The following is a 16988-nucleotide window of genomic DNA, read 5'->3' as shown; positions in this document are numbered from 1 at the left end:
TATCATATGAAAATAAGACATAAAAGGTCGCTATTTATCTTCAAATTTCACCAATGAATCAAATACATGATATCTAAATTTTTTCTAAACTTAAACAGGACATAATATGAGAAAACCATTGAAACACTGTTGGAGGCTTTCCGTTTGAATAGGATGGTTCTTCTAGCCAACAACCCGTCAAACAGGTAGAGAAAAACTCTGGGTCCATAACCCCAAAAAAAGCAGTTATTGGATTGGGTCAAAGCACTACCTGGAGTATAGTTGAAAATAGATTAAAAATTTCTTTCCAGTAGCTTTCTAAGGATGAACAAGCCGAAAACAGGTGTGTCAATGTAACAATTTCAGATTTGCATCTGCCACAAATAGGGATAATATTAGAAAAAAATACTAGCCAATTTATCTTTGGACACATGAACGCGATGCACCCCTTTGAATTGGATTAATGAATGCTGGGCACATATAGAAAAACTCAAGCCCAGGCAGACAAGGGGTGTGGCCAAACTCTCCTTTTCGCTGGCCGTGCCCTTTCCTCGTTACCTTCTGAGCAGCTTCATCAGCCAATGCCTGCTCGATGTCCAAAGATCGACTCCGTTCTCTGTAAATGAGACCCCAAGATGATGAGTAGAGAGCATTTGTGACACCATAAGGTTAATCATGATGTTAATTGTCAGATCCTCACTCCCTGGAATTTCAATCCTGAATCCTGGACATAATCCCTGTTCTTCCTCCTCAAGGACTCTCAGGATTTGGAAACCTCAGTGTGGTGTCTGACTTGTCCATTCACTCTGTCCAGTGGCGCATAGTGTTTCGGATTTGCACACAGGGTTTATTCATTGGGTTGGGTGTGTACATAGTGCAAGCAGTGTGAGCAGACAGCATGGGGTTTTGGGGGTGATGCAAGTGGTGAGGCAGGGCTGATGGCTTGTGTAGACAACATCAGTGCACCTGCAGCATGTGTAGGCTGCACCCAACCCAGCACGGAGTGAGTCGTGTTCAGAATGAGTGGCATGTGCACATTATTCAGTGGGTGTGCCATTGGATTGGTAATGCACTCAGAGACGTTATGTTTCCAGCAGACAGGATAATGTGCCAGGTGTTTGAAAATAGGTGTAAAATGTGCACCGGGTTAGTGGGGAATGTGCACTGTCTACAGTGAGTAGGATTTTAAACTTAGACATACAGAACGGTAACAGGCCTTTTGGGCCGACGAGCCCATGCCACTCAATTACACCCATTTGACCTACACCCCCAGTTCGTTTTGAACAGTGGGAGGATGCCAGAGCACCCGGTGGGAGCCCACACGGAAATGGAGAGAACGTATAAACTTTTTACAGACGGTGTGGGATTCGAACCCCAGGCACTGACTGTGCCACCCAAATGTTTATAATGTGCAGCTTGTTAGCATGTCAGTGTGCATGAAGTGGGAACCATGTATGAGTAGGAAGAGTGTAAAGTGTGTGGACCTATACAGAGTGTTTACCCAGTGTGTGTGCGCACGCATGCGTGCATCCAGGAAATGGCGCTTGCTCATAGAGTGTGGGGACTGGATGCTGCATGTGTGTACAGGGTACAGTGTGTGTGTGTATAGTCCCTCACCTTTCTTTCTCTTCATGGTGAGCTGCTGCTTCCTGGAGGATCTTCAGTTGATCCCGAGCCTCCTGCAGCTCCTGTTGGATCCCCTCCAGCCTCGTCTCCAGCTCCTGATTGGTCATTTTGAGCTCCTTGTTCACGGTGCTGGTCTCCTCCTGTTCAGTGCGCAGGGACGTGAGCTCCGCCTGTAACTGGAGGGAGGAAAACGGTACGTCCAATCTGTTATAAAATGCACTCTGGACCAATTCCCCATCTCTCCACTATCCCTCCTTATCACCATAGCAGCCCATTGAGTAGAAGCTATTGCCAGACCTGTTCTGGTCTGATTCATCCATCCTTACCACTCTCCCCTCTTCTAGAATCAAGAAGATCCACAGGAGACTGAGAGTAGAGATCGCAGATGCTGCAATCTGGACCATCTCAGCGGATTGTTTTTTGCCTCCGCATGGAGAATCCTGCTTCCCCAAGTACTGGCCATTTGCAAGACCATGAGATGCACATGGGATTGGACTGAAACCCCCCCCCCCCCCCCCCCACCCCACCTCCCCAACTCCTCCTACTTCATTACCTGCTGAACAGCTTCATTGGAAATCGTACTTCCACTGCCAGAGGGCTGATCCTGGCCTCTGTGATAAAAAAAATGATATCGGTTAGAGGGAGAGCATGAGCGAGAGAGAGAGAGAGAGAGAGAGAGAGAGAGAGAGAGAGAGCATTAACAAAAGAGTCCAAGATAGACAGACAGACAGACAGAGAAACAACAGAGAGAGCATGAGCAAGAGAGAAAAAGAGCTCATGGGGAAGAGAGACACAGATAGGCAGTCACAGAGCAAAGGAGACAGGGAGAGGGAGGAAGACAGAAAGAGCAATGCAGAGAGACATAGAAGGGGCAAAGAGAGAATCAAATAAGATAGAGAAAGGGGAGAGAGAAAGAAGAAGAGTATGAGAAAGACAGAGACAAAGAGATGGAAAGAGACAGAGGAACATACACACAGAGTGAGTGTGTGTGTGTGAGAGAGAGAGAGAGAGAGAGAAAGAGAGAGAGAGAGAAAGAGAGAGAGAGAGGAGAGAGGGGTGAATGGTTAACTGTTGGATTACCTCGCTCACCAGGATCGGAATCATCTCCCCCTGTTCAACAGGAACTCCTGTGGTTTAGAAATAGTGCTCTCTCACTGCATGGTGGCGAACACTATGGTGGCGCATGGTCAGCCAGAATTCATTGGAATTGTGGAAAGTGTGTGCAAAGTTTGCATGTGTACACACTGTACAAGGAACATGCATCACGTGCCTGTAAGTAGCATGCAGTGATAATGTGGAATCTGTGCAGAACATTGGCACGCTGTGCACGTGCTACTCATTTTGTGGTATGTGCTCGTAGCCTGGGTGGCATGTCTGTCAGATTTGTTCACGGGTATGTCTAGGGGGTGTTTGCCCTTTTAGCAGTACGTTTAGACAGGGTACAGTGTATAATCCTGTGGATCAGTGATGCACTGAACTGTATGCGGGATACACTGTGTCGACGGCACGTGCATTTTCTGAAGAGCATGGAAGATTTGTGGACAGGGTACCATGCCCTGTGATGCTGCCGCAGAACAATGAATTTCATGACTTGTTCACGGCAATAAATTCTGATTCTGAAAGTATTCATTATGAGTAAAAAGGGTGTAGCGTGTTTACATAGAGTGGAGAGAGTATGTGCAGATCGTGGATGTAACTGTGAGTTCACCACATGCAGTATTTGTAGAAATTGATAGATGGGTAGACATTATTGCTGACCTTTTCTCTCCCTGCAGGATCTCCAGCTGATCCCGAGCCTCCTGCAGCTCAAGTTGAATCCCCTCCAGCCTTGTCTCCAGCTCTTGATTGGCCAGTTTGAGCCCCTGGTTCTCGGTGCTGGTCTCCTCCTGTACACTGCGCAGGGACACGAGCTCTGCCTGTAACTGCAGGGGAAGAACACACTGAGGTCGACTGTAGCACGTATTGTTCTATTGACAATGGTGGCCATCACCCCTCTAAAGATTGTTTCATATGCACAGCTGCTTTTGGTGCTTGGGACAAAAAGTTCCTGAGGGAGCTGTTGCACAGAAAGCAACTGCAAGGATGGTGGTTCACACTGCCAACTTGCTTGGCCGATTGTGTCAGCTACTGACACAGAATGAATAAGGGAGACCAGTTGTCAGAAGTACTGGTTGATGAAATTCTGAAATATAGACTACTCTTGCTTCAATTGAAATACCGAATTCCTCTGAATGAAGATAACACAAGCACATGGTCTAAGAAACAGAAAGTTCATTTGGAATACAGAAAGCCCCCCAGTATCAGGCACCTATTTAACCATTTTCCCACTGTCCAGCCTTCTCCCCATAATCTTTGACGCGCTGGCACTCGTGGTTTTATAAACCTCGAGCTGAATAGGTCTTTGGATGCTTTTAATTTCATTATGTAAGGAGTGATGCCATATAGAATATGAAACCATGGACAGTGATCAATTCTTTCATACTGAGACTCCTTTGAGGACTATTTCATCTGACTGACACCTCCTAGTCCAGAGTGTTTGGGGCAGAAATGTTCTTGGAGGAGGCCGTCGGATGGGAAGGGGGCAAATGGAAGTCCACTGGATCCAGCACAGCACACCGAAGGGTTGGAGAAACTCAGCAGGTCACGCAGCATCGGGAGGAAGTAAAAGGCAGTCGGCCTGAGCCCTTCATCAGGAGCACCAAAAATCAGGCCGACTCCTGCATAAAGAGGTGTTTAATGCTGACTGCATCAAAGCTGTTTCATACACAAAATACTCTGTGGATTACTTAAATTGATGGCTATCTCCAATAACTTAGAGAGTGGATGAGAGAAATACTCAGGCGGGGATTGCACCTAATCACCAGTTAACGGAAACCCTTCCAATTAAATGTATTCAAGACCATCTCCCTTGCACTGTGTGTTCCACTCTCAATCCCTTGCTCTGCCATTGTTGTCCAGCCTTTCACTCCCGGTCACTGTCCATTACTTGTTCTTACTCACACTTTCCCCCTTGCTCCTTGCTGTGTTCACTTGGCTGACAGCAGCACAGTTGACTGAGCAGCTGGCATGCCCTGACAGTGGCCTGGGTTAAATCCTGGCCTCTGAAGCTAGAGCCTAATATGGTACAGCACAGAGATAGGCCCTTCAGCCCATCAAATCTGTGCTGACTGTCAAGCCCCCATTTACACAAACATCATGTTAATCTCCCCATATTCCCATCAACACCCCCCTCCACCCCAGATTCCGACACTCGCCTACTCGCAAGGGACAACATACAGTGGCCAATTAACCCAGCAACCCGCATGACTTTGGGATGTTGGAGAAAATCAGAGCCTCCGGAGGAAACCCATAAAGCCACAGGGAGGACATGCAAACTCCACATGAATGGCAACTGAGGTCAGGATTGAACTTTGGGGGGGGTAGGAGCATCACTGGTTCTGTGGGTCAGTGCCCTATCATCTGCACTACTCTTGATGCACTTCAAATTGATGCACCTACTGTCTGTGTGGAGTTTGCATGATCTCTCTGTGGCCAAGTTTTTTTTGCCCAGGTGGGGTGGGAGATTAATTGGCCACTGTAATTTGCCCCACTGTAAATTACACAGGTGTGTGTGTGTGTGTGTGTGTGTGTGTGTGTGTGTGTGTGTGTGTGTGTGTGTGTGTGTGTGTGTGTGTGCGCGCGCGTGTGGGTCTTTGAGTGTGGGTCTTTGTGTGTGGGTGTGTGTGTGGGGGGGAAGAACACGTGGGGGAGTTGATGGGAATGTGGGGATGATTTTAAAGAGGGGAGAGGGGGCGGAGGTTGAGGGGATAGAGCCAGAAGTCAGGATCTGGACAAATTTAGGGGGGGTACACCACCATTGTGGAGAATAATCAGATCAAGCAAGCAGTAAGAATGAGTCTCTCAGAAGCTGGAGGAAGTCACGGTGTTTGCCCGTTGGGTTCCATTAACAATGAAGCTGACCAGAGCTCACTACCTCTTTGATCGGATCTGTTGCATCCTCTCCCTGTGGGGGACCTTCCACCTCATCAAAAACGCCATCTCCGTCTTTGACAGGCCTCGTGCCAGCTTCCTGCCCGGTGACCTCTGAACCTTGCATCCCAGAATCCTGTGGGGGCAGAGGTTCCTCTTCGATTGAGATGATGCGGTTTGCATGGCCCCACTTTCTCTGCGTTGACTGAAGGCTGGTTAAAAACAATGACACATTTAGTTTAACCTGAAGCCCCCTGCTAGAAAGACACAGGCACTTGAAGGGTTAAATTAAGAGGACAGGAGCTTAACCATGACTTCTGGTTCAAAAGGCTGAGGGGTGTTCTGATTGACATGGACAGAGTAGATGTAGAAAGGTTGTTTCCCCTGGTGGGAGAATCTAGGACAAGAGAACTTCAGAACTGAGTGGTGTCCGCTTAGAACAGAGATGCGGAGGAATTTCTTCAGCCAGAGGGTGGTAAACCTATTTAATTTGTTACACAGGTGGTTGTGGAGGCCAGGTCATTGGGTGTATTAAAGGCAGAGAGTGATAGGCTCTTGATTAGCTAGCGCATCAAAGATTATGGGGAGAAGGCTGGACAATGGGAAAATGGTTAAATAGCTCACGAATAAATGGTGGGCCAGACTCGATGGGCTGAATATCCTATTTCGGCTCCTATGTCTTGTGGTCTTACAGTTTTAAAACAATTTATTTTTTCAAGTGGGAATCAAGTGTGTAGCTCAGTGGCACAGCACCAGAGTCCTGGGTTCGATCCTGACCTCTGGCACTGTCTAGGTGTGGAGTTTGCACATTTTCACTGTGAACTCCTGGGCTTTGTCCCAAAGAGTGGGATTGATGGGATAATTGGCTGCTGTAAGTTGCCCCTGGTGTGCAGGTGAGTGGTAGAAACGGGGGGGGAGGGGGGGTGGTGGAGTTGATTAATGGAGGATTAGTGTAAATTGGTGCTTGGCGTAGATTCAGTGGGCCAAGAGGTCTGTTTCTGTGCTGTACGTCTCCATGAACTCTAGGACAAGGAAATGTCATCTTAGGGTTATCCGACACAGGAGAGATAAATGAAGCACTTATTCGCATCTGGGAGATCTAGAATTCACTCAAAGGCTATAGGTGACCTGCTGGTGAAGAGTCAGAGCTTCAGAGGTTGATTTGTTGAATGATTTGTTTCTGTTCATTCATTTGGGAAATATTGGGAGACTAATGTCATTGCACGCTCGGTGCTATCCGAGAGCCCAGCCCAGTTCTTATTAACCGGCTGGGTGAACATCAAAAGAATTTGAGACTAAAGTGATGCATCGCTTACTCTTCTGACCTCCGGTTCCTCTGGGTGATATCAGATCCACATTTCTGTCCAGTGTCCTGAAAGGAAACAGTGGTAATTATAAACCAAAAGGCAGATAGCCCCCAGTCTCATTGTTCAACATCCTCACTTCAGCAATTGCTGTATTCGATGTACCCATGACTAATTCTAGAGTTGTGAAGGTTTCACTTGAGCTCAACACAAGAAAACTGAATTAGTGATGACATTTAAGAAGATGACAAATAATGGGATATTCTCCTCTCTCAAACCCTGGCTCTTGATCCCACTATTTAACTCGTTCACCTATGGAGAGGCCAACATGATTAATGCTGAATGAATAAATGAGCAAAGGAATGAATTAATTAATCAATCAATAAAGGAATGATTGAATGAACACAGGAGTGTATGAAGAATTTATTGTCATGTACATAAGTACAATGTACTGGTGCTAAGAAAGTCTCACTTGGTGCAGCTTTCCAGGTACTCAAAAGCATACTAAGAATGACTTAATTATAATTAACACATTGGAAGAGAAAATAAGTCAATACTTATAAAAGAGAAATAGATAGATAGATAGAGAGATAAAGTGAGGTGCAGTCACTAATGTGCAGAGACAACAACCTGCATCTGAACATTAATAAAGCAAAAGAGATGGTTGTGGACTTCAAGAGGGCCCAGAGGGGGGGAGGCACATTCCACTGACCATTGACGGTTTGACCATTGCAGTCACCAAGAGTATCAAGTTCCTTGGAGTGTACTTGGTGGAGAATCTCACTTGGTCTCTTAGCACCAACTCCATACCCAAGAAAGCACAGCAGCGCCTCTACTTCCTGCAAAGGCAGAGGGATGTCCATCTCCCACCCTCCATTCTCACTACATTCTACAGAGGATGTATCGAGAGCATCCTGTGCAATTGCATCACCACCTGGTTTGGAAGCTGGACTTCCTGTAAGGCCCTGGAGAGGATCGTGAAGTCAGCGGAAAAAAATAATTGGGGGCTTTCTTCCTACCATGAAGGACGCCTGCAACACTCGATGCAGGCGAAAGGCAATAAACACTGTGAAGGACTCCACACACCCGTCATGTAAACTGTTCTCCCTTCTGCCATCTGGTAGGAGGCACTCCCACACTCAGGCCCTTACATTCAGATTTGGCAACAGATTCTACCCCCCTCCCCCTCCAATCATCAGGCTCCTGAATTCCCAGATTATTTGTGGATAAAGTACCATGGATGTATTTTGTATATTTCTTAATATTTTAATCTGCTTAACTTCTATTCTAACATATTTATGTAAATCTGCTCCCTGGTCCTGAAGAAACGCTATCTCATCTTTACCGTGCAAGCAGGGCATAAACGATGTATAAAGGTGGCTTGACTTGACTTGAGATAGATAGATAAGTAGGTGGATGGATGGATAATATGCAATGCACAGGCTTTAGACTGATCACCTTTCATAATCATCTCTCAGACCATCAAGCTGAGATAATAACTCCATTTTCCTGTCTGCAGATGCTGCCTGAGCTGTTGAATATCCCCGGGTCTTTCTAATTTCATTTCAAATGTGTCAATACCCATGACATTATGCACCTTTTCCCACCTTGTATAAAGGCATCGAGATTGTTTGCACAACCATCGAACCATCCAACAGATGATCTCCATCTCTGTTCTGTGCACCAAGGTGGACTACTTCCCATTTATCTACTTTGTGTTCCTTCTGCTCTTCCCCCGCGCATTCACCCAGCTTGTGAACATACCGCTGTAGCCTCCTTTCACTGCAGCACTACACACCGCAATGAGTTCTTGCTCATTTACTGTCTGGCTGTGTGAATGTTACAGGTGACTAGCTTGACTGCTCACAGAAGGACCCTGTTCACAGCACCAGGTATAATGTGACAATGCACTTGAACCTGAGAGTGAACTGTGCACCCCCACTTCCTTACCTGCTGATTAGCTTCTTCAGAGCATAGCCTCTCCGGGTCAGGAGCTTGATTCCACTCTCTGAAATGAAAGCAAACAATCAGACAGATGTTGGGGGAGGCGGGGAAGAGGCAGAGATTGCGGGGTTGGGGGGCAGGGTGGGGTGGTCACTGCTCACATTATTGTTCAATCTCAGCTCAGGGTAAGAGGTTTAGAGGGGATCTGAGGAAGAAATGTTTGATCCAGAGGATGGTTGGAGTCTGGAGCACCCTCAGTGGAGGCAGGAATACTCGCTGCATTTAAGTATCAAGCAATTGAATTGATATCGAAGCCAATAGACTAAGAGCTGGTACTGGGGAGGGGGGGGGGGGTAGTATAAATGGATACAATGGTCAGCATGGATGTGATGGGCTGAAGGGCTTGTTTCTAGGCTTATATGGCTCTATTTAAGCATCAAGCACTTGAAATGATATCGAAGCCAATAAGCTAAGAGCTGATACTTGGGGGGGGGGGGGGGGGAAGTAATATAAATGGATGTGATGGTCAGCATGGATGTGATGGGCTGAAGGGTCTGTTTCTGGGCCATATGGCTCTATAAGGGCCCCTGTTCTTTCTCTCAGTGGGGAATGGATGATATTACTGCTGCTCTGGACTTGGATATACAGTGGATAGGAGATGTCCTGGAATCAGTGCAGTGTTCACATAATAATATGGGGGTGTGATTGACTGTGCATGTGTGTAGTGTGCAAATGCGATCTGCAATCTGTGAAGGGTGTGGTCCACATGGACACAGGATGAAGGAGTGTGCAAGATGCGAATATGTTTCTTACTCTTTCTTCCACTCCAGCCGATCCTGAGCCTCCTGCAGCTCCCGTTGGATCCCCTCCAGCCTCGTCTCCAGGTCCTGATTGGTCAGTTTAAGCTCCTGGTTCTCAGTGCACGTCTTCTCCTGTTCACTGCGCAGGGACATGAGCTCCGCCTGTAACTGGAGGGGAAGAAGGAGTACATATGAAAATAAAGCTCAGGATGACTCTGTGAAATCTCGCGATGGGAGAAAGTCCTTTCTACACATTTGATCTCTTTGTTCTTGGAGTGAGCCAACATGCTGTCATCAATGTCATGCTCTTGTCATCTTAGAGTCATACAGCATAAATACAGGCCCTTTAGCCCATTGATTCCACCCCAACCTTCAAATACACATACAGAAGAGATTCACCAGCAAGTTGTCTGGAGGGGAGGTCTGTCGTTATAAGGAGCGATGGCAATGCTGGGTTTATTTCTCACTGAAATATTGGGGGCTGATGTTGAGCTTATAGAGGTTTGTAAAACTATGAGGGGCTCCTAAAGGATAGATAGTGAGTGTCTTTTTCCCAAAGCAGAGGAGGCGAGAACTATTGAGCACGTTTAAGGTGAGAGGCCAGACATTTAAAGGAGATCCACACAGAGGGTGGTTGGTATCTGGAAAATGGTATCAAAGGAGGTGATGGAGGTAGAGCCAACCACATGGACAAGTAGTGGGGCAGGAAAGGAGTGCAACGTTACCAGGCTGCTGCAGGCAAATAGGCTGAGCATGGAGAGGGTGGGCCGATAGGGCCCATTTCTGAACTGCACGATTTCTGATCATTCCATCCTACCCTCAGCCCTCTTTATTCTCCCACATTCACACCAGCCCTTCCCTGCCTCTGCACCTCACCTAGACAACAGGGGCATTTAACCTGCCAATCAACCTGCCAACCCCACATGTCTTTGAGATGTGGGAGAAAACTCAGAACCTGAAGGAAGCCCCATGGGAAGAGCATACAAATTGCACATAGTCAGTGGCCGGTCAGGATTGAACCTTGGACTCTGGCATCATGAGGTGGCGGTTCTAACAGCTACTCCACTAGATACTTTTAAGTTTCAGTACCTGGGTAGCCTTCCTGGGACCTGGGTGCGATTACTGGGGCAAAGGTGTTTCCAGCACCTTTTAAACTGCAGGGGGATCAACCCATTAAATCGCCAACACAGCGATTTAAGAGGGATCCCCCCCACCCCACATGATGACACATTCAATGACGTGCCATGTACTTACCGGAAGTACTACCGGAAGTGATGAATGGAAGTCCAAATGGCGAACGGGAACAGGAATGAACTTCGGATGCTAGCTAATCAACTCTGCTGTGCTGCAGTACAGCAAGTAACTGTTGTGACCACCGCTGTCAAACGAATACTGCAGTCATTGGAGGAGCCGGAGGATGTAAGAACTGCACATTTCAGTAGATGCAACCCGGGGTGATGCATGAACGCAAGCGCTGATGTCACCGGAACAACCAGGTTGGCCATTTTCATTTTCAAGCCACTGGTGGACATGACCTAGTTAAGTTTAACTGGGTTCCCTGACTACCTCTGAGGTAGGTCAGGGACCCAGTTGGATTTGGACCACGCTGACCGGGTTGGACCCTTTCAAGATGCCACATGAGTGGGGCGTTAACCTTGCCCAGTGTTGGGCACTATTGGTAGCCCAATAATGATGCAGACAGAAGACTGAGGGGAACGATAGGCTTTATGGAGCAAGAGACTCCTGGCCTCGGTCTAGGCAAATGAGTGGGAAGGAGAGGGATCTCAACTTTTATGGCCAGGGGTCACATGAAAGGATCAAGGGAGGAGTTAAGGCAGGGAGACACCTGGAGGGTGGCCCAGCCAGTGCATACAGCCATATCACCACATCCAGTTAACCCCATTTTACACGGCAGCTTGAAAGGGCCTACTGGTTGCACTCTTGATAAGGCTAGACTCTTGCGGACCATGTCATGTCACTGACTACAATCTCGCCTGTGTAACGTCCTGTAAATGAAAAGGTAAAACATGGATTGTATACTCGTGCACCCTGAACCACATCGACTACATTGGAAACATCCTGACCAGTCTTCTGGAGAAATAATGGTCAACCTCTCTGAAGTGATGCTCCATGCAGTGAATAATGGGTCTTCACTGCTTGCTCAGTATATGTTGTCCAATCATCCATGCACTCAATATGCACTGGAGTTCATCCTTAAAAAGACTGGCAGTGAGTGAAATGAAGTTCCAGCAAGCTGGACAATGTGGTGTTATGTAAAAAGGGCAGCAGGGACAAGCCTATCGTCTGCAAGCCAGTGAGCTTGACCTCAATGGTTGGACAATTACTGGAGGGGGATCTGAGGGACAGGATCAACCAGCACTTCAGAGTCAGAGATTGATTGGAGGGAGTCAGCATGGATTCATGCATGGGAGATCTTCTAGTGTCTTAGAGTGTTTTGAACAGGTGATCAAGAGAGTTGATGAAGGAGGGAGTGGACATTTACATATGGATTTTAGCAGGGCATTCCACAAAGTCCAGCATGGTAGGTTAGACTGGAGTTTGGACCACTTGGTATCTAAGGGACCTGGACCATTGGATTCAAAACTGGCAGTGGAAGGAGGCAGAGGGTAGAAGTGGAGGGATGTTTTTTGCTTTGGGTGCCTGTGTCTAGTGGTGTGCCATAGGGGTCGGTACTGGGTCCACTTCTGTGTGTCATCTATATTAATGATTTGAATTGCAAGGTAGTTAACGTCACTGGTAAATTTGTGGATGGCTCCGAAATTGGTGGTGTGGTGAACAGTAAGGAAGGATATCCAAGTTTACAACAGGATCTAGATCAGTTGGAAAATGGGCCAAGGTCTGGCAAATCTGACCAATGTGAGGTGTTGTACTTTGGCAAGTCAAACCAGGGCAGAACCTATATGGTGAATGGTTGGGGCCTGGAGAGTGTTGTGGAACAGAGAGACCTCGGGGTATAGATGCATAGTTCCTTGGTGTGCTAGCCTTCAGTGGGTTAGGTAAAGAGTACAAAGTTGGGTCCTTGTGATTCTGCTATTTTAAATTAAATGTAGACATACAATATGGCCATTTCAATCCACTAGTCTGTGCCACCCAATTTATAGCCAATTAATCTACACCTCTGGTACATTTCAAATGGTGAGAGAAAACCAGAGGACCCAGGAAAAACCCTTACAGACATGGGGAGAACGTACAAACTCCTTACAGACTGTGTGGAACTGGAACCCCAGGACTGATCACTGGTGCTGTAAAGGCATTGCGCTAACCATTATGCTAACCATGCCGCCCAAGGTGCTGGCGAGACCACCGAGTACTGTGTGCAATTCTGATCACCCAGCAATAGGAAGGACATGAATTTTGGAAGATGTGCGGAGGAGGTTCACCAGAATGGTGCTGGGTCTGGAATGGATGAGTTAAAGGGGGGAGATTGGATAGGCTGGGTCTTGATTCCCTCGACTGAAGGAGTATGAGGGGTGATATTATAGAGGTTTATAAAATCATGAGAATCAAGGTTAAAGTGAATGTTCACAGCAAATGATTCTAAAACTAGAAGGCACAGATTTATGGTGAAAGGCAAAAGATTTAAGAGGGACCTGAGGGCCAACCTTTTCACTTAGATGGTGGCCCGTAACTGGAATGAGATGCCAGAAGATACTGTAGAAGTGGGCATAATTACAATATTCAAATGCTATTTAGACAGATATATGGATAAGAAAGGCTTAGAAGGATATAAACCACATACAGGCAAATGGGACTAGCCCTGAATGCCAATCTAATTATCACGGATGAGTTGGGCTGAGGGGCCTGCTTCCATGCTGTATGACTCTCCGACACCGTGCCCCTTTCCCTACTGTACTCTTCTGTCATTACCTGCTGAACAGCTGCTTCCGTACATGGTCCCTCTCTGCCCAGCGATTGGTCCCACTCTCTGCAACAGGAGGAGAACATCAGTGACAATGACAGACAGACTGGTTACTGGCAACAGGTTTAGATTTCCCCACTCCCTTGCACCTCAATATAAAATCCCTAACTGAGTCCCCTGTTTCACAGAGACACCTGGGTGGGCTATGTCAGAGTACGAGCGTTGCAAATGGTCTGTGCACCAACTACTCAGGCTATGGACATTGAGGGATGTGTGCACAGTGCAGGGTTCAAAAATATCTCTTTCCTCTTTGTTTTCTTTAAACTGAGGCAACTCAGCCTATCGGATTTGAAAACACCCAGCAGTCCCATTCCCTTTTATTTTTCTTACCCTTCCTTCTCCTCCCGGTGAGCTGCTTCCTCCTCAAGTTTCTGCAGCCGGTCCCGAGCCTCCTGCAGAGCCTGCTGCATCTGCTTCAGCTGCGACGCTGTCTCCTGATTGGTCAGTTTGAGCTCCTGATTCTCGATGTTGCTCTCCTCCTGGTTACCACGCAGAGACACGAGCTCTGCCTGTAACTGGAGGGGAGGAAAGAGTAGAACTGGTTGGATTGATGATCCTCAGTCTTGGGATAGGCTACATCGAACATTCCAGGCCGACATGCTAACAGACGCAGTCAACGTGAGGGCAGCTTGGGGAATGACCACACTCTAGGCTCTTTCTGTTTACCAGGCGTTGAGAAGCTGAAACTGAGGGGAATCCCTTCAAACAACAAAGGAGGGGAGGAACGACAAGATGCCACAGTGGTGACAGTGGTGTGAATGGAGATCGGATGTAATGATGTACAATGGTGGGAATATATGGACATGACACTAAGAATGGGCAGAGATTTTGAACAATTTTCTTTTTGGTAAATAATTTATTGTGAATTTATTGTGGGAATATATGGACATGACACTAAGAATGGGCAGAGATTTTGAACAATTTTCTTTTTGGTAAATAATTTATTGTGAAACAAAAAATAGGTTACATTGAATATAGAAATCTATTGCACAGTACAGGCCTTCAGCTCACAGTGTGGTGCTGACCTTGTCAAACAACTGCCTGGAATTTCCCTGCTGTATAACCTTCCATTCTTCCCTATTCAATGGTCTCTTCAAAGATCCTATTGTCCCTACCTCCACCACCATTTCCATGCACCCACCACTCTCTGTGAAAAGACTAACATCCCCCCCCCCTCTGCATTTACTCCCAAGCACCTTAAAAATAAGCCCCCTCATGTTAGCCATTTCAGCCCTGGGAAAAAGTCTCTGACGATCCACACGTTTGATACCTCATCATCTTGTACGCCAGCTGTACAGTTACTTTGACACTTCAAAGCAAAGGAACTGTACTTGATGGACATTTAAAATAAAAGCAGCAAAGGTTGGAAATACTCAACAGAAAAGGCAGCCTTGGGAAGAGAGAAACTAAGTTCTAATGAAAGATCATTGATATGAACCATTCTCTCCCCACAAATTCTACTTGACCTGCTGAGTATCCACATCAATTTTTTTCATTTCAAATCTCTGGGATCTGCAGCATTATATTTTTATTTTAGATCTCCAGCATCTGCAGCATTATACTTTAGACATGCACCACGATAGCAGGCCCTTCAAGCCAATGAGCCTGCGCCAGCCAAATACACCAATTAACCCCATAAGTTTTAGGAGGGCAGAAGGAAAGCTGAGCACCCGGAGGAAACCCACACAGGTCATGGGGAGAATGTGAAAACCGCTCACAGGCAGCACCGGATTCAAACCTGGGTCGATGGCTGTGTAATAGCATGGCCCTAACTACTACGCTAGCCATCCTGCACTAATTAGTGCAGTTGCAAGTGAGATCATGGAGGGTGGTGACATAGGAAGAGACCCATGTGTAAATATGAATGCCAGCATGGCTGTGCTGTGCCCAATATCCTGTTTCAATGCTGCAAATAGAAACAGGAAATAATGGCCAGGCCAGGCAGTCTCTGCAGGGACTGCAGGTCAATTCACCTTGTTTGTCTTTCCACAGATGCTGCCTGACCTGTTGAGTGCTTCTCGCCTTTGGATCAGTGCAACTGTCCCGATTGAGGCAACAGATTGAGTCACCAGTTGTGGAAGGTGCACGACCACGGACCCTTCCTCTCTTGCCATAACACAACTCTGCACCCCAACTCTCAGAAGGACCGAGAAATAGCAACTAGAGTTGGCTATTTGGTCTCGTTCATTTTACCACCATTTTCACTGTGCTTTAAAATCAACTTGAGATCTTGCTGTGACTCTTGTTATCTTTCATTTTGAAGTGAAGTGAGCTGAAGTGAATTGAATTAAACTGAATTGAATTTAATTGAACTGAACAGGATTGAATTGAACAGAATTAAATTGAAGTGAATTGAAATGAAATGAACTTTTCCATCGTCACATGTACCGAGATTCAGTGGAAAACTTCGTTTTGCATATCATTCCAGGTGAGTCAACCTAGCCTTGAGTACAAGTATAATGCAATTATACTAACAGTATCATTTCAGATCTCCAGCATCTGCAACATTATATCTTTCTTTAAATTTTGGATCACCAGTATCTGCTGCATTATATCTTTCTATTAATTTCAGATCACCAGCATCTGCAGTGTTTTTTTCTTTGATTTATCAGTCAGTTTTAGAATTTTGCAAAGCATTTTCCAGCCCACTGCCTATGGTTAGCAGATCCTACAGCACCTCCCAGTTTATCAATTCAGTTTGAGCCTCATATTGAGGAGATGGAGATGCATGCGGGGTGCAAACACATTGCAAGGTTACATGTCGTCAAGTAGGCACCTGAGGCACACATCTGGTTTACCTGAGTCTGCATCTGGACTAGATGTTGCACTTCATCCTGTTTGCTGTCTAACTCTTTTTGCAGGTCCTGGCTCTGAGCTTGGAACCTCACAACACTCTGAAAGGAAGAAGGAAGATGTGTCATCAGTGGTCTGATGTGTGCACCAAGTGCAGCAAGAAAAGTATGACTCAGCTTCAGATCAAACAAAGAGAAGCTGGAGGGACTCCGCAGGTCAGGCAGCATTCACGGAGAGAAATGGCCAGTGCACATGATGGGTTGGGAACACTTTAACGAGACCCCTTTAAAAGATGTTCAAGCCATTTTAGCTCCCTCTAACCAGCTTGCCCCCTTACAGGGCACGACGTACTAAAGAAGCTCAGCAGGTCATGCAGCATCCATATAAAAGTGCAGGGTGATCAATGTGTCCTTTGTCCTTTGTTCTCCTTTACTTCGCGTGGATGCTGTGTGACCAGCTGAGTTTCGCCAGTGCGTTTGTGTCTTGCACCTGACTGCAGATTTTCTTGTTAAACTCCTCTCAGCTTTGCTCCTCTTTGAACCACTTCATTTTTTTCTCAGATTAGCAATAAATTGATATCTGCTTCCTTTTATCCATTGTTGCTGCTTTGTATTTTTAACTAGACTTTTGCTA

General features: G+C 46.5%; 1 protein-coding gene across 4 annotated transcripts in view; it reads right to left on the bottom strand.

Annotated features, from left to right (window-relative positions):
• Window positions 1-16988, bottom strand: part of LOC138764854 (uncharacterized) — a 100518-nt gene that overhangs the window by 65768 nt on the left and 17762 nt on the right. For all 4 annotated transcript variants that reach the window (XM_069941208.1, XM_069941211.1, XM_069941210.1 and 1 more), the window contains exons 7-17: window positions 16361-16456; window positions 13893-14077; window positions 13511-13568; window positions 9636-9790; window positions 8829-8886; window positions 6891-6946; window positions 5579-5786; window positions 3364-3527; window positions 2159-2216; window positions 1597-1781; window positions 538-595 (exon numbers count right to left, since the gene is read on the bottom strand). In XM_069941208.1, coding sequence (XP_069797309.1) covers window positions 538-595; window positions 1597-1781; window positions 2159-2216; window positions 3364-3527; window positions 5579-5786; window positions 6891-6946; window positions 8829-8886; window positions 9636-9790; window positions 13511-13568; window positions 13893-14077; window positions 16361-16456 — 1281 coding nt within the window. The remainder of the gene's footprint in view (window positions 1-537; window positions 596-1596; window positions 1782-2158; window positions 2217-3363; window positions 3528-5578; window positions 5787-6890; window positions 6947-8828; window positions 8887-9635; window positions 9791-13510; window positions 13569-13892; window positions 14078-16360; window positions 16457-16988) is intronic.

The sequence above is a fragment of the Narcine bancroftii genome, chromosome 5 (genome assembly GCF_036971445.1).
Source record: "Narcine bancroftii isolate sNarBan1 chromosome 5, sNarBan1.hap1, whole genome shotgun sequence".
NCBI classification, from domain to species: Eukaryota; Metazoa; Chordata; class Chondrichthyes; order Torpediniformes; family Narcinidae; genus Narcine; species Narcine bancroftii.
Note: the sequence above shows the minus strand (reverse complement) of the source record. Positions and strands in the feature narration are given on the sequence as shown.